The 18,465-nt window shown below is 35.1% G+C and overlaps 1 protein-coding gene across 6 annotated transcripts in view; it reads right to left on the reverse strand.

Annotated features, from left to right (window-relative positions):
- The window catches only part of MTF2 (metal response element binding transcription factor 2), a 63,830-nt gene that overhangs the window by 17,993 nt on the left and 27,372 nt on the right, over positions 1-18,465 (reverse strand). For 3 of the 6 annotated variants that reach the window (XR_007126557.1, XM_047725332.1, XM_047725331.1), the window contains exons 2-8: positions 9,844-10,042; positions 9,645-9,726; positions 4,668-4,763; positions 4,330-4,430; positions 3,790-3,938; positions 1,885-1,980; positions 908-976 (exon numbers count right to left, since the gene is read on the reverse strand). Coding sequence is in view for 5 of the 6 variants with exons in the window: in XM_047725332.1 (XP_047581288.1) it covers positions 908-976; positions 1,885-1,980; positions 3,790-3,938; positions 4,330-4,430; positions 4,668-4,763; positions 9,645-9,726; positions 9,844-10,042 (792 nt within the window). In the remaining variant the exon portion in view is untranslated. Of the gene's footprint in view, positions 1-907; positions 977-1,884; positions 1,981-3,789; positions 3,939-4,329; positions 4,431-4,667; positions 4,764-9,640; positions 9,727-9,843; positions 10,043-18,465 lie in introns of all 6 variants that reach the window. The other 3 variants (XM_047725336.1, XM_047725334.1, XM_047725335.1) reach the window with 3 other exon arrangements.

Raw genomic sequence — 18,465 nt, forward strand, 5'->3', positions numbered from 1 at the left:
CATATGAAAATAATTGGAAAACATTAACTAAATACTTGCTTATACTGAGTAGTAAACATAAACTAAAAGGAATTTGAATAATTTCTTAAGATGCATTCAAAGAGGAAGTAACTATATTAGAAAAAATAACTCATAATAAAAATATCTACATTTCACTTATATATAAGCCATAGAACAGCTCATATTTTAACAGACTTTATCTGAGTCATGAGTTAAATCTTATCTTTTCCTAAAATACATAAAACATTTAATAAAAATTTCTAAGTACTGGGGCACCTGGGTGGCTCAGTAGTTAAGCATCTGCTTTCAGCTCAGGTCATGATCCCAGGGTCTTGGGATGGAGCCTCACATCAGGCTCCCTGCTCAGCAGGGAGTCTGCTTCTTCCTCTCCCACTCCCCTTGCTTATATTCCTTCTCTTGCTGTCTCTCTCCCTCTCTATCAAATAAATAAATAAAATCTTAAAAAAAAAAAAACAAAATTAAAAAAAATTTCTAAGTACTTACTATAAGCATTTTATCAGAAATCTCCCAAAATTCATCACACTTCCCATACCCAAGAATTACACTAAAGCAGAAACCAGCATATTTCGTATAAGACCTCTCTCTTCTGCCGTATGCTATTCTGAAGGCCAAAAGAATTAAAAACATGAATAAGAATTTTGAAAATCTAAAAGGTATGTGAAGCTACGTTCTATGCATTAGAAAATAAATGGCCTTATTATTTCAGCAATAAAACTAGATAATCTTTACTGAAATGACATCAGGTTTAAGGATAAATAAAAGAAAGCCAGGCATAAAGAAAAGCAAATTTTTATTTAAACCAAGTTAACATATTCAGAAACATTTCATCTTGTAGGTTTAAGAATATGGCCCTTTATTATTCCTTAACAGAAATGTCCATACTTACCACTGTAATGGTAGACGTTTGAGGTATTCTGGTCCAGAACTGCAGACAGAGCAAATAAATGTATAAAACCTAAGGAAAAAAGAAAAGTTGCATGCTGACTAATCAAAGGTATACATAAATTATTCAACAATTAAAGCTAATATTCAGCAAGTACATATCCTACAAAAGATAAGCGATACACAAAGCAAAATATAATCTGAATTATGACACTGTGATTTAAAGTTTTTCAGTAACGACAAATAATGAAATAGTTCATATATGGGGGGCAAAAGCAATTTTTTTTTTTTTACCCATTAGACATTCAGAGTTCACACACAGGTTCATACACAGGTACAGTTTACTAATGTCTGTGTGTACCATGAACTGTGATGGCAGCCCCCATATACAGTGTTATACTCAATGCTTTAAACAATCTGGTAACATAAAAGAAGATAAGCTGCTCTTCCTAAATTCTGAAAGATAGTAAACAGCATAAGGTTTTTTTAAACCCAGGTTTTTGATGCCAAGTTCAGTGCTATTTTATTTTTCTTCCTAGAGCTCTCTGCTATTCCAAATTCTCCGAATCCAGAAAGCAGATTAGGGTCTGCTTTTGTTAATTCTTTAGATCGAGGAGGGTGTAAATTTTGTATCAAGGTTCTGTAGCCTTTTCCAATTTTCTGTCACAGGATCCCTTTGAGGTTTTTAAAAGGAAGGTACCAATGGGAATAGTTTAGAGTATTGGGGGGCAATAGGGGCAAATACAATCACTGATCAAATACTTAAAACTATTCTGGATTAACACCTAAAACCACAAAAATCATGTGTATTTTAAAACTGTGCATAATTTAAGTCTATCATTCAGTATTTTCCCTCTAAAGTGACTCCTTCACAAATTATTTGTAATTACATTTAGGAATCTGAAACTGTAAACATAACTACAGTATAAAAGCTAAAAAAAAAAAAAGTATCAATTGGTAAAGTTCAAGTGGCCTTCTTACCTATCTCCAAATAGCATTGGCTTTTGCAAGCATTGCACACAAGCCTCATGAAACCACTGCTTACATTTGCAGCATTGTAACATCTTTAAATACCAGCTATAAGAAAAAAAGTTAAGATTAAAATTACTACTTTTCCAGGTAAAGTTTTAAAAACAAAGCAAAACAAAATCTAGTGGCATTATACAAAATATAGTCATGATTAACCGTAACATTTCTGCTATATTTAACACGAAAATTTTTCTTTCCCAAAAGGCTACTGGTGATTCCACCCCTCCTTTCTAATCCACAAGAATTTATAAAGCCTGGTTCCTAGACTAGTGAAGAATCTGTGCCAAAGAACAAACCCAGGATTTTTTTTTTCACACTGACTCTCCATATCTCCCAAGGGAGATTAGTTCAGAGGTTACTGACGTGCACAGCTGTTTGCCCAATATACCCAACAGTCACAGGCAGCTTTGTATCTTCACAGTGTTTCCATTATTCCTTTCCAGTATAATGAAAAGCAATGTAAAATAACACCTTTATATATAAATTTGGTTAACATAATTATAAATAATCAAAGACTCTACCAGATATAAAGGCTTTGTGACAGGTTTTGTTATTTTTCAGATAGCTGAAGAAGCTAAAACTGAATCTCTATCTAGGGATATCCTCTCTTTTCAACTGGTATGTAGTTTTGATGTAATATCCTTACTGGCCACCCAAATAAGGCCTTTTCTTCCAATAATTATTCTAACTCAAAAAGTCAGTCCCCCATTAACTATAAGCCATATACAGTCAAAGGAATGAAGACGGATATTAAGTAAGGTTATTATTCATTCATCAAAAGACTAAAAAATGCTAATTATGTTCCAGATACGTAGCTAGGTCCTCTACTTAAAGTCAGAGTGGCTAACAATATCAAACACAGTTCACATGGTCATGGGACTTCAAGAATAATGAATGATCCACTTCATAAAATGTCTATGATGGCTTCCACCTATTTTGAGTAATACTTTAAACCAAATGCTAGGTATAAATGAGTAAAGGAAAAGATCATTCTCTGTTTATTCACTGTATCTCTTTTTTATAAGTGATTAAAGAAACTAGACAAATGTTTCTTAAATCTGCAGGTGACCAAAAACTAAGAATTATTATAAAAAGGTTAAGTCACAAATAAAAAATTCCATTAAGAATTAGAGATTAGGAAGAATGAAGAGCTAAAAACTCATTCATCTATACATTCATTTATTTATGTTTCATCAAGAACTTATGTCCCAGTATTGGTAAAGTTTTACAGACATTTCCTGTAATGCATTTGAACAGATACTATGTTAATGATAATGACTACCCCTTAATGACATTTAATGACAATGACTAATCCAGGATTCTCCTAAACAGCACACTTGCTGGGATGCCTGAGTGGCTCAGTTGGTTAAGCATCTGATTTTGGCTCAGTTCATGATCTCGGGGTCCTTGGATTGGGCCCGGAGTCTGGCTCCCCACTCGTTTGTCCCTCTCCTTTTGCCCCTCCCCCAGCTCATGCTCTCACTTTCTCTCTCTCAAATAAATAAAATCTTTAAAAAATAAATAAATAGCACTTGTCTTAAGAGAAGCAGAGTCTGAGAGGAAGAAGGACACAAGATACCAATAATTACAATTAAAGAGTAAAATATGATTCACTACCATTTTTTTAAATGTAGTACAAATACATGATGCACAACTTGGCTTAATATGAGCTTATACAAAAAAAAAAAAAAAAAAAAGAGGAATTAGAGGTATTAGTTGACCACCACTTATTTTCTTTATTGACACTTTCATGCATTTACAATTCGTTATCATTTCCACATCACAATCAATAACAAAAATAAAAAAGATAATATAAACAAAAATCACGTAAAGGGCATGAAATAACTATTTACTTACTCTCCAGGGCCTCCACAATAGCAATAACATTGCTGGACATTGGTTTTATGACCTGCATCCCATTCAAGGTCTGCCACACTATAGGGTAATGTCTGCTTCATGACTTGCAATGCTTTGGCATTTGGTCCTTTCTTAAGCGCACCACCCCTCTATATTAGAGGGAAAAAGTTATTTGAACGAATGAAGAATAAAATCTTAAATACAGTTCCTTAACATAAAATGCTTCTGAAACTTCTGAAGAAACTTCCATTCTAAATTTCTTACCACAACACAAACTGTTTGACTAATAATAATCTTTATTTATTTTGTTGCCTTTCAAATTATTGCCCCAATTTCAAGACCACTCACTATCAGAAAATAAGTGCAAGGATAAGCTGTAAGTCACTTAAGCACCATTAGTCAAACAATAAGCCTCACCTCTTTCTACCCAGCATTGATTGCTCATTTCAGTCACATAAACTTTCAATGTAAACAATCATTACGTTGAGAGTGCCTTACAAATTCCATTTAGGGCTTTAGCCCAAAACACTTAAAAGATACCTTTGTTGTTGTTGCAAAAACACACTGTCGACAGAGCCATTTTTCATCTGAATCAATCACACTGGAATCAATATGAGGTGTGTGACACAACTGATGATATCCTTAATATCAAAAAAAGCATAAAGCAAATTCTATTTTATTAATAAATACTGCAACACAATTTCAAGAAGGCATTTTTAGTACTCTTCTCCTACATTAATATATTTACAATTGATGAATAAATTTATGATAAAAGCTTCAAGTTATCGATGTAAAATACTTTTAATCATTAATCTTCAATAGGAGCGTTAAGTATGTAATAAAACTTTTCCACAAGATTAAAAGAAATCAATGTTTACCTTGGCCACACTTATCACATATAACCATTTCATTGGGAGCTTCTGAATACTCTTCTTGACATATTGTACAGACCATTTCCCCACTTCCAGTGGCTCCTAAAATATTTAAAATATATATTAAAAGACAGTCATAATAAAGAAGTATTTCATATAACAAAACTACTTTTTGACTCTGCGGGTAGCCTGTATTGGCAATGTTTATTCACTGAATCATAATGATTTCTTCTCAAGGCAAAGTACTATCCACAAAATGCTATCTCTATGCAACCTGTGTCCCTCCCACCTTTAACTTAACATACCTAACTACCTACATTGATAATTTAACCTGTTTTTACAGCAGATGGCATAATTTAACCTGCTCTCAGGCAAGATCCTTTATTCACTTCTAACACTCATACTCCCCTGGGGGACAAGGAAATGCGATGTTTTGTAAACACTAGAATTACTCTCTAGAATACACATCTACCTACCTATATACATGTATTCACTCACCCTACACTATCTACCATCATGAGACTAAAGAAAAAGGGCCAAGAAAATATGTCAATGACTTCTTTCTCTCCGGATTCAGCACATTTCTTTTTATTTGCTGACATGAAAGAAGCTGAACTCCAATTATTTAATCTCAAGCTTCAGAAATCTGGAAATATGGTGTCTAATAAAGTATCCTAACAAAATCTCAGGCAACAAAATTTTTTTTAACCTTAATAGGTAAATCAATACTTATTAATTAATTAATAATAATACTTAATTATAATAGGTAAAATAATTATATCTTAATAGGTAAATTAAAATTATATTTTTACCTTAATAGGTAAATTGTTTCTTCTTTAGGCATTTTTATTCTAATAACAATTTTATTCCACAAAATTTAGAATATGATTTTAATACTCTAACATCATTATTTCCAATATTCTCTTCTCCTCAATTTCATAGTTAAACTACATGGTATATTCATATGCCAATAATAATTAAAATGTACCATTCTGTGCTATTAGCCAAGTATCGTTAAGCTCTTGACATATATTATTTTGCTTAGTTCTACAGGTATCTTATTATTAGATAGAGGAACTGTGGCTCAGAAAGATAAAGTAACTAACCCAAGGATCCTCAGAAAGTATCAAGGCTAGGATTCAAATCCAAATATGCCAGAGTCCATATTCTCTCCAATCTGAGATCCTTCCTTTCATCAATATTTTAGAATATTTTTTCTACCAAAAGTACTGCTCACACTGCTATTTTCAAAATTATAATTTCCCTTTTTTAGTTTTATTTATTTATTTGACAGAGAGAATATCAAAAGTAGAGCAGCAGGCAGAGAGAGGAGGAAGCAGGTTCCCCGTTGAGCAGAGAGCCTGATGTGGGGCTCACTCCCAGGACCCCAAGATCATGACCTGAGCTGAAGGCAGAGGCTTAACCCACTGAGCCACCCAGGCGCCCCCAAAATTATAATTTCTAACAGCTACATAATATTCTATCCAGTAGAAATAACCAAATTTACTTTATTACACCTCTACTCTTATGTAAGTTACCAAATTTTTTGTTTGTTCACTTTTTAAAAAAATATTTATTTGTCAGAGAGAGAGAGAGAATACAAGCAGGCATAGTGGGCAGGCAGAGGAGAAGAGAGAAGCAGGCTCCCTGACCAGTAAGGAGCCCAACGCGGGCGAGACTCAATCCCAGAACCCTGGGATCATGACCTGAGTCAAAAGCAGCGGCTTAACCAACTGAGCCACCCAGGCATCCCTGTTTGTTCACTTTTTGCATCTTTCCTTGTTTATTGTGATCTCTTGTTCTCTCTCCCTACCTCTCCCAGGCTTTGTTTACTTCCTTGTACCCTTGGAAGGAAACAGCCTCCATAGGTTCTGAGTTTATGGCTCTGATCAGGAGAGAAACCCCACTGAGCCTGACACCTCTCACTTCAAATCAGCATTTCCCTGAAAAAGGACCAATGGCCCCAGGTTTTATCTTATACATATCAAGTTTTTTGTTGTTGTTAAAATAAAACTACAGTAAATGTTTTCCACTAGCATTTTCACTTTTGAATTATTTCTTTTGAATAAACTGCTAGAACTGACTATGCAGTATCAATTAAAGAATATAAAACATTAATGCAACCGTTAAAGTAATACCCAAAATAAAACTATTTTCACAGAAACCATATTAGGTGTTAAAATTTAAAATCCGTGGGGTGCCTGGGTGGCTCAGTGGGTTAAAGCCTCTGCCCTCAGCTCAGGTCATGATCTCAGGGTCCTGAGATCAAGCCCCGCATAGGGCTCTCTGCTCAGCAGGGAGCCTGCTTCCCATCCCCCCACCCCCGCCTGCCTACTTGTGATCTCTGTCTCTGTCAAATAAATAAATAAAATCTTTAAAAAAAAATTTTTTTAATCCTTTTAAATGTATTTGTTTTAACCTATCTCCCTTTTGTGATGCACATTTCTTTGACTACTAATATAACTCTCTACATTTTTCCTTATTTACATAAACTTTTAAAAATAATCTTATTAGGGACGCCTAGGTAGCTCAGTCAGTTAAGCATCTGCCTTTGGCTCAGGTCATGAACTCAGAGTCCCACATTGGGGGGATCAAGTCCCACATTGGGCTCCTGCTCAGTGGAGGGCCTGCTTTTCCGTCTGCCTGCCACTCCCCCTTCTTTGCGCTCTCTCTCTGACAAAATCTTTTTTAAAAAAATTATCTTATTAGATGGATGAAATTAGTCCAATTTATTAAGTCATTACGATACGTATCTATTATTAGCAGGCTTCTTATAGGAAGAAAATTACTAAAGCTACACTCCACACTGAAATCTGCCATAATGCAGTATTCAGTTTCACTTCCTCATTCTAAAGCAACTCCAACTACATGTGCGCTATTTTCTGGGTGCTAGAAAGAGTTAAACAGTGGTGCAGTCAGTTAAGTTTAGGACTCTTGGTTTTGGCTCAGGTCATAATCTCAGGATAGTGGGACTGAGTTCTGCACAGGGCTCTGTGCTCAGTACAGACTCCACTTGAGCTTCTCTCTCACTTTTCCTCTGCCCCTTTCCCCCATGCATGCGACACTCACTCTCTCTCTCTCTCTCTCTCTCTCAAATAAATAAATAAATAAATCTTAAGGAAAAAAAAAGAGTTAAATAGCCAAGGAGCAATTCTTTTTTCTTTTCAGTTCTAGGACAATAAAAAACGACAGTGAGCAAAAACAATCACAGACCTCTAAACTGATATACTGGGTAGAATACACATTGGACAGTACCCTTCACTTTCACAACTTAAAAAAAATTTTTTTATTTATTTATTTGAGAGAGAGAGAAAGAGAGAAAGATAAAGTGAAAGAGAGCATGAGAGGGGAGACGGTCAGAGGGAGAAGCAGACTCCTCTCGGGGCTGGGAGCCTGATGCGGGACTCGATACCAGGACTCCAGGATCATGACCTGAGCCAAAGGCAGTTGCTTAACCAACTGAGCCACCCAAGTGCCCACACTTCCACAACTTTCTATATGTACTACAGGCTTTCTTCTTCCTGTCTGAAAGGAAGAAATGGACAGAGGGAGGAGGGAGGGAAGGAAACAAATATATCTATAACCTGCAAGAACCCTGAAAAGTTGAAAGAGACTCATAACTAATACGGGAACAGAAGCAGTGTAACATGTTTCAGTCCTACCAAAAATAAAGATCCATGTTTACAAACTAATAATAATTCAAACATTAATTCTGTATGCAGGGTAACAAGATCTGCTCAATACAACTACTGTTAGAGATCTCCTAATCTTTCTCCTATCCCTCTTCTCACTGATTCCTCAATTTCAGATTTAAAACATAATTTCAGAACTTTAAACTGATCAATCCCAAGAACTATAAAGTTTCTCTTGAAAGACATATTACTATCAAGTAAGAGCTATCAAGTTCCCCACTTAAGCCCCAATTACCAAGTATGCACATGGTAATTAGATCATTCTAATTCTTTAACCAAAACTTCCTTATTCTTTAAAAAATTTAAGAATGAAATCAAGAAATAAAAAAAATTTAAAAATGAAATAAAAAATTAAGAATGAAATCAAGAAATAGAACACAGTAGTAATCTACCATAGAGTTCCACTTGGGATTCAAATTAAAAACCCAATCACCAAATACTTTAGAAAGGTATCCACCCTTTAGAGAAAGAAAATTTGTATATCCTTGATATGAAACACAGGTCTTAGCACAGGCCTCTTAACTCAATTAAAAAAAAAAAAAAAAGTCGGGCTTTGGTGTGCAGCTAAAATACTCAAATTTTTAGTACTCATAATTAATAAATCACTTTTCACAAGAAAAATACCTGGGAACAACATCCTTATTTAGCAGATTCAAAGGGTATATAGTAATCATAGAAATTATTACAGTAATAAAAGAGAAAGCATTACAAAAAACATACCTATAACCAAACCAAGGTATACCTGTATTCACTTTTACTTGCACACAAATAAGCCTCATTTTCCCATCCAAATTTAAAACCCCTAATTAGGTGGTCATTTCAAATCATTCTTATTAATGAATACTTCTAGTATCCTAAACCTGTTTAATATGTCCTAATATCCCCCAAATCATCCAGCAAATAGTATGTTCTCAATAAATACTAGCTCTCTACATTACTTTTACTAATATAAGCGAGTAACAGTTAAGTTGAAGCCCAAAGTGTTACTCATATTAGTGGCTAAAAATTTTTCTTCAAAATTATTAGATGGGCCCTAAAAATAGTTCATAGGTGTACACCACTGACACATCTGTTCTTTAGTCTACCTCTATTCTAACTAAGAATAATTCCTGTTCTTCTAGGGTTTATAACAGATTATAACTCCTTGAGGACTATGAAGAACACATATCCTCAAAAGTGATTCTGAGTTACCTTAATATACTGTACTCAACAAAAAACACTAGAAAATGACACCTAAAAAGAAAATCAAATTTTAGTGTAAATCATGTTCAAGAGAAATAGTAGCACCTGCCTGTTTGAATGTCCTTCCAGAGAACCCAGGATTTAGAACTGTCTTCAAATATGATGAAGCAGCTCTGTTTCAATATGTTTATCTGAAATATAGAGGAATATTTATGGTGATTTTTTTGTAAGTTAAAAACATGAAGTTAAACTCAGAATTACTAAAAATTTACTGCAAAAAAACAACAAAATATAAAGGTAAAACTTGCCTTTTTGATAGTTCCAAGATAAAACAAGCCATCTGACCATCTAGCTAGGACATCCTGACCCTCTTCAAATTTACATGCTGGCTTTTTGACTTTATGTCCATCCTGTAAAGACAGCTTGGTCAAGGATGTTGGGGTCTTTTGGTTTCGACGTAAAGGAGACCGCTTGTGGACCAGTGAATTACCTGCCCCTGTAGAGTCTCTGATTAGGAATAAAAGACAATATATGATTAACTTACTTAAAGAGCTTATTTATACACCAATGATATGTTTTATATATTAATCAAAAATTTTGATTTATTAAAAAAAACTTAAATTGGGAGAAAATTTAATAAGTACCTCAAAACACAAATACTCTATGGAATAAGTAACTTTAAAGAAAATGATAGTTGTTCTCAAAATTCATTCAATGCCTACCCTTACTGAGACAAGGATTCAGCAATCACTCTAAGATCACACATTCACGGCACCTAGTATCAAAATAACAGCTCTAAGCTGAAGCAGGTAAGCCATGGTCATCAGCAAAGGATGCCTTAAATCTCATGACCGGGTTTAGATAAACTAAAAAGAAGTTACATGGCACAATTTCATAAGCACATGAAAAAGAATAAAAATAATTATGCCACACATAGTGAAAACACACTAACCAGTGACTTTGGGGTAGTTGGGTATATTCAACTCATTGGAAGAGTAGTCATGACCTCCTTAAGTGAACCACCACTGAATTAAGTCGTTTATTGATGGGAATGTGTCCCAAGTCCCTAAAATATAAAGACTAGGAGTTTAATAAAATTTAGAAACACCATTTGTACAAAATCATACTCAAATGAGAGGTATAACAACATTTATATTTTTTAAGCAAAAGACCCCAAAATTATGTATTCCAAAATTATATTATTATTCATATATTAGTAATTCCATAAACAGCATAGCATAACTACCACCAACTTTTTCTCAAAGGTAACAAAGCACTGTTTGGTTTCATTTTCTTAAGATGCTTTACTAATTAAACACACAGCAATGTATAAAACTAGACAGACAATAATTCAAAAGTAGATAGTATAAAAGTTAAGTAAAAATAAAATAAGTGGGGGAGAAAAAAAATTGTTTCAATACCTAGGAATTGGGACTACCTAATTTCAATACCTAAGAATACACAAATTCTAGGAAATTCTATCATGAGCTTCAACATAAATAAACCTTGAAGATATTAGGCTAAGCAAAAGAAACCAGACCAATAAAAGAATAAACATTGTATAATCCCACTTACATGACATAACCAGAGTATCACACTCATACACAGGGCAGAATGGTGGCTGCCTCGAGCCAGGAGGAGGTCAGTATGCAGAGTTAGTGTTTAAGGGGTAGTAGAGTTTCAGTTTGAAAGACACACTACATTTTTTTCTCTTCAAGTTTTTATTTACATTCCAATTTTAGTTAGTTAACATACAGTATAATGTTAGTTTCAGGTGTGGAATTTAGTGCTTCATCACATACCTATAATAACCACTTCACAAAAAGTGCCCTCCTTAATGCCTATCATCTATTTAACCCATCCCCCCACCCACCTCCTCTCTAGTAATGAAAGACATACTAATTTTAAAGATATCCAAAGGAATAATGATTGATATCTTTCCAAAGTTGCTGAAAACCATTAATTACACATCCAAGAAGCTCAACAAACTCCAAGTAGGACAAATGGCGAAGTGACTTATACCCAGAAATACCACAGTAAAAATGCTGAAAGAAAGAAAAATAACTCATTATGTACAAGGAAACCCCAATAAGATTAACTTCTCATCAGAAACAATGAAGGCCAAAAGGCAACAAGATCCTACACTCAAAGTGCTAAAAGAAAAAACTATCAGTTATACCCAGCAAAACTGTCAATCTTATATCCAGCAAAACTGCCATTCAAAAATGAAAGCAAAATAATCTAGGATAAACAAAACTGAGAGAATTTGTTGCTAGCACAGCCACCTTACAAGAAATACTAAAGGGAGTTCTTAATAAGGTTGAAAGCCAGTAAGCCAAAAGAAATATAAATCAACACACACACACACACACACACACACACACACACCGTGATAAAGGTAATTAAGTAATTATAAAAAAACAGTATAAATGCTTACTTCTTCTAATTCAAATATATGGAACAATATGTGTATAACTGAATTATAAGGCCTATAACATATCTGGTAATAACAGCACAAAGGAGGTGGTAGGAACAAAATTGTATTCAAGTAAAGAAATGATACCAGTTACATCAACCCATAGGAACAAATGAAGAAAACCAAAAATGGTAAGTCAGAAAGTAAATGCAAGTGAAGTATGTCACTTCAAGGAACTATCTGGCAAACACCCATTTTAGTCACTGTTTCAAGTAAAAATGGTGTTCTGGGCGCCTGGGTGGCTCAGTGGGTTAAGCCGCTGCCTTCAGCTCAGGTCGTGATCTCAGGGTCCTGGGATCGAGTCCCACATCGGGCTCTCTGCTCAGCGGGGAGCCTGCTTCCCTCTCTCTCTCTGCCTGCCTCTCTCTCTACTTGTGATCTCTGTCAAATAAATAAAATCTTTAAAAAAAAATGGTATTCCATGAAAAAGCTGTTACTAAAAACAATGACATAAATATCCTATCTATACTTAATATTTCATCACACATGACATTATTAAAACTCAGGGGCGCCTGGATGGCTCAATCAGTTAAGCAACTGTCCAGGCTCCCTGCTCAGGAGGCTGTGTCTTCCTCTGCCCCTCCCCTGCTCATGCTCTCTCCCTCAAATAAAAAAATAAAAATTTTTAAAAATATATAAACTCAAAATTAGGTAAAAACAATTTTCAGTGTTTCATCAGGAATGTTCTTACATGAAAGAGGGTTTTCTGTATATGAATGCATTTTGGTGGATTTGGGGTTGGTTTGTTTTTTTACTATGAGTGCTCAACAATGAAGAATACTGCCTTGTTTCATGCTAAGGTGCACAGCAGTTTGACCAAACATCATTTTCATGCAATCTGTACAGACATCGACACAATGAGAAAGGCAAATAACATCTAAGTATTATGAAAATAATTCTGACCTTTCAGACTCCTACAAGGATTCATGGATCACACTATGGGAACCATGCTCTAGGAGAACATATGTTGCCATATATCTAAATAAAGGGAATGTGTCTGCCATGGACAGCTGTAATGAAAAGGCATTTAGTAGGATCAGGGTTAAAAGTCTGACAAGAGGGGCGCCTGGGTGGCTCAGTGGGTTAAAGCCTCTGCCTTCGGCTCAGGTCATGGTCCCAGGGTCCTGGGATCGAGCCCTATGTCCGGCCCTCTGCTCGGCGGGGATCCTGCTTCCCACCCCCCCTCTCTGCCTGCCTCTCTGCCTGCTTGTGATCTCTGTCTGTCAAATAAATAAATAAAATCTTTAAAAAAAAGTCTGACAAGATGAGTGCTAGAGAGAAGTAAAAATGGAGAATGAATCTACCATTAACTTTACCAACAGGAGTGTTCAATGCCAGGCTAAGAACCTTCTTTCTAAGAATCTTCTTAGAAGGTTAGAATGCATTCTTAGAATGCCTTCATCACAACATTAAAATGATTCTATCAGCAAGCACTTTCTGGAAAACTATAAATCCAGGGGTCACTTGAGGGATTTTGCGTTCCTTAAAGAAACTAACCCAAACCTGAGCAACATAATTAATTATAGGTGAAAAATGACTTCAATAGAATGCCAAGGTGGCTACTGACCTAGAACCTTCCAAATCTAGACTGGAAAATGTAGAAAATCAAAACTGAAAACATTGGGTGCCTGGGTGGTTCAGTGGGTTGGGCCGCTGCCTTTGGCTCGGGTCATGGTCTCAGGGTCCTGGGATCGGGGCCCGCATCAGGCTCTCTGCTCGGCGGGGAGCCTGCTTCCCTCTCTCTCTCTCTCTGCCTGCCTCTCCGTCTACTTGTGATCTCTCTCTGTCAAATAAATAAATAAAATCTTTAAAAAAAAAAAAACTGAAAACATTCCTAGATTGGTTTTGTATGCTATGCTATTGCTTCAACAAATTCTCTTTTTCATGACAGCCTCCCATCTTACTCTCTTAAAATGTTGTAAGGATCTTTGAGAAAAAAGAGAAAACTAAAATTCCGTGCTCCCTGCTCCCTTTCACCACTCCTATTTCTTTCCTCCCATTCATAGCCAAACCTTTGGAGGAAATTTATACACTCTGAACTCTATTACTATAGTCTTTCCCATTTATTCTCCAGCCCATAGCAACACACATACCATTCCCTCACCCAAACACTTCACCAAAAACAGGATTACGTCTGTCTTACTCTTTTTTCTTTTTTAATTAACATACAATGTATTATTTGCCTCAGGGGTATAGGTCTATGAATCATCAGTCTTACACAATTCACAGCACTTACCACAGCACATACCCTCCCCAATGTCCATAACCCAGCCATCCTATCCCTCCCCAACACCTCCCAGACATCTGTCTTACTCTTATTCACAGCTGTATCCTCAATGCTCTGCATAGGGCATGATACATAAAAGGCAGAAAGGTTATATGGAACTTATAAACTTCAAGCTCAATTCAAGAAAAATCTGTATTTAAAGAGTGAAATTATTTCTAAAAATGACTGCATGCACAAATAGTCTGTTTTGTTCTGAATAAACAATAGACTCTAATTCACATACAACAAATACCAATCTTTATTCACATAAACATGAAGAATATAAATCATATATAAAACTGCATTAACGGGTATTTATAAACAGTATTATCCTTTTAAAAATTTCCATCCAAAGAAACTTTACAAAAAAATAAAGCAAATGACCCGTAATAGCATAACTCAAACATAACCAAGATAAACACTGTATATTTATCCCCTTCCAAGGTAATTTCTCCCATTACTGTCATTGATTACTTCCCTCCTCTCTAGAATGTGACCTTTATTAGAAGCCAAATTAGTTTTTCTAATTTTAGAATTTATTATTTCCCTTCTGATTAAAGGTAAACATAAGATAGTAAAATAATACAGAAAGAGTGAAAAGTGAAATTCCCCATCATACTTTCTCCCACAAAAGAACTGTTAATCTCCTGACTTTTCTTTTGTATATACCACATACACAGACATAATTCACATAAAATGTTTTAATTTAAAGAGTGGAATATTACATATACTGTTCTCTAACTTCTTCATATAATAATGTATCTTGGACAATGTAATATCCATCTACACAAGTATAAAACAAAAGTATGTAAGATAAGCCTTTCATTTCTTCAAATGCAAAGCTACTTTCCAACTACTACCCAACTGAGGAACATTTAGTATGTTTCCATTCTTTTACTATTACAACCAAAATAAGCCCATCCTTTTCCATTTTATTATTTTTTTTAAGTATTCCTGGTACTACATGAGATAAATTCATAAAGAATAATTACTATAACAAAAAATATATACATTTTTCCTTTTTGCTGTAGAAAATTACAAACATGCAAAAGCAAACTAAACAAGTATAAAAAAAACCATCAGGTATTCACCATCCAGTTTCAATTACCATTTCATAGCTAATACTATTTCAACACCCCATTCCCCAACCTACATTATGTATATATTTTAACTGACAATGTCAAATGAATCTCTAAAAAAGTAGTTTCACTGACACTACCAGAACAGCACCTGAAGGCCCAATACTTCACCAGCAGTATTTACCCTTTTATTATTTGACAGACAACACACACACACACACTACATTTCTATCTACAGTTCTATTATTATTAGAGGTTTTTTTCCTTTGTTAATTTGTATGTCTTCTGGAAACAGAAGATATTCTCTGCCTTTTTTTTTTAAACTAAAATGTTCATCTTTTTCATAATGACTTAAGAGCACTTTACATATTATGAATAAGAATACTTTGTTACACATGTTAGAAATACTTTTCCCAGCTCATACACTAAAAAAGTGCCATGACAAAGACTTTTTGATAGGGGGATCAGTACTTGGTGTTCAGTATCGCTCATCTTGCATCCAGGCTGCCTTGCCTATTTAAGAAGCCATACCAGAAAAAATTTAAACGGAAAACCAAAACAAATAAAGGAGTTGGTTTGCATGCCCTTTTCTTAAACTGTGTACTCCTAATCGCCATTGTTAGGTTATGTAAGGTGCTCGTGGTCCTCCCAACGCCCATTAAATCTCCAGTGCATACCTTTTCATTTTACATGATGTTAACAGTGTCTTCTCCCAAATGGAGTTAAAGTTAAATTTCACTCTATTTGGCAGATAATCTTTAGTGTATAAATACAGGGCAGTTCCAATTAATTGAAGCAGGATTTTTTGAGGTCAAACGTTTTATTAAATTGGTAAAACAAAACTAAACTAAACTAAAAATCCATAGAATAGTTAAGTCGACTTCTAAAAGAAAGAACAAAGAAAGAGAGGAAGATTCACCCTACCAAATACTGTGACATATTCCAGAGAAAAACTGTTCTGTACAGGTAAGGAACAGACAATAAGATTATTACAACAGAATAGGTATCTCCAAAACAGTTTCATTTAAGGGAAGTAGATATATGATAAAAGTAACACCACAAATCAGTACGGAAAGGACATATTATTTAGTAAACAGTATTGGGGAAAATGATTCACTTAAATTGAGGAGAAGCTATACTCTTAATTCACAATTCACAAAAAGCTGCATTACAGATGGATTAAAGACAAAAATAAATGTAAAACTTTAAGCATAACTAGAAAATACAGAATATCGTTATGACAACTGATGAACTATTGAACTCTACATCTGAAACTAGTGATATACTCTATGTTGGCTAATTGAATTTTAAAAAAAGGAAGATGCTTTTTAAACAGAAAAAAAAGAATATTGTTATGATCTTGGAAGCAGAACAAACATACAACGTGGAAAAATGCTGCAAATGTGTTGTTGAAAGCAAAACGAAATTTATCGCACAATTATCATTTATGCAAACTGAAAACATGCATATATAATACCATATATTTTATCATGACATATATTAAATATTTTCAAGTGGGTATATTAAGACAACTGGTAAGTGAGAGTAGGAGATCTGACTGAGAACTGGGGAAACTGGACATGTCCTGACCAGAGAATTGTGATGCTGTAGTGTACTTCTTTCTGTTACTAAGATCTGACTCAATTATATCAGCTCCTCATACCATACAATACAGATTAACAAAGTAGCAGAAGTCAAATCGTATTTCCAGAATGGTCACAACGCTTTAACTATTCGACAACATACACATAAAGAATACTTCTATCTATCTATTGATCTATATGCAATTCTATCCATAATACTACTACTTAGAGAAGAACTTTTTTCTTCACTGCTACTGATGTCCATCTTGAGAGAGATTGTCTGGAAAAAGTTTCCTCCCTCGAAACCAAATGGAAGACCAGGAGTTCAACTAGCTACTTTCTTGGTTTACTACTCCCACAATAAATAAGACCCTAATTCAAGAACTTGGGAATTAGATGCATAATTCAAATAGTATGTGGTCTTTTTTCTTCCCCAATTTAATCTCCCAGCTAACAAGAAAACTATCTGAATATTATATGGGAGACCACAGACTGTTAACTTCATGTCTGCAACAATCTCTGAGAACTATTATGAGACCAATATTAAAAAACATGGGTTAAGGACTTGATATAGTTTAATTTCTCAATAAGTAGCAGAGGAAATAGGAAGAAATTCAACTCACTTTCAGGTTAATTATTTTTCTTTCAATAAGTATTTAATGAGTATCTGTTCTAGGCCTGGTGAATAAGAGAGTCAAGGTCCCTATCTTCAGGGCCCAAGATTTTGACAGGAAAGACTCAGCTAGACCTTCCTTCTTAAGGTTCCTTTCCTGATTCAACCCCATCCACCAACTTGAGGTTAGATGCTCTCTTGGTATATGCTAGTTCTCCCACTAACATACTTCCAACACTCTGTTCCATTTGCCTACTTACTTATCTTCATCTATTCCCCACTCCCCAAATACTTTGTATTCTGAGGGGGAAATGACTGTCCCATTTTATGGGACCACTCCTTCCCCAGAACCTAGCATAGTGCCCAGAATGTATTGGTAACACAATAACTAATCAGTAAATTACCATTAGTAGCTGGTAATTTAATTAAAGGCAATCTCTAAAGAGCCAAATGCCACTGCCCCAACATAGGACTCATCACCCCAGTAGGAACTTTCATCCCTCTGCTGTTGAGTTTCCCTCACCAATCAGCCATGACTGATCCACCACAACCATGTCTCTAGTACCCCTGCCACTAGTCTTCAACCCATGAAGTTCCACTTGGCAGCAAAGGAACTAAAAGGAGGAAAACCTAGTCTCACTTTGCACTGCCACCCCACTTCCCCAACAGGAGCACTCCTCTCACTCTAACTCACCCCAATCCAAAAAATCAAATGAGTATGCAATCGCAGGAAATGACAGGCTCTGCTGTGATAGAGAAGAAAATACCTATTCTGCTGCTATCTTAACCTTTTATCTGCCACAGGCCCCAAGCAATCTCATCTCTTAAAAAGCAAAAGCTGCCATCTATCCCAGGCTCTTTCCCACAACTTCTTCCCTTCTCTTGGAAAAGCAGTACATGTGTGGGTGAATCA

The sequence above is a fragment of the Lutra lutra genome, chromosome 4 (genome assembly GCF_902655055.1).
Source record: "Lutra lutra chromosome 4, mLutLut1.2, whole genome shotgun sequence".
Classification (NCBI taxonomy): domain Eukaryota; kingdom Metazoa; phylum Chordata; class Mammalia; order Carnivora; family Mustelidae; genus Lutra; species Lutra lutra.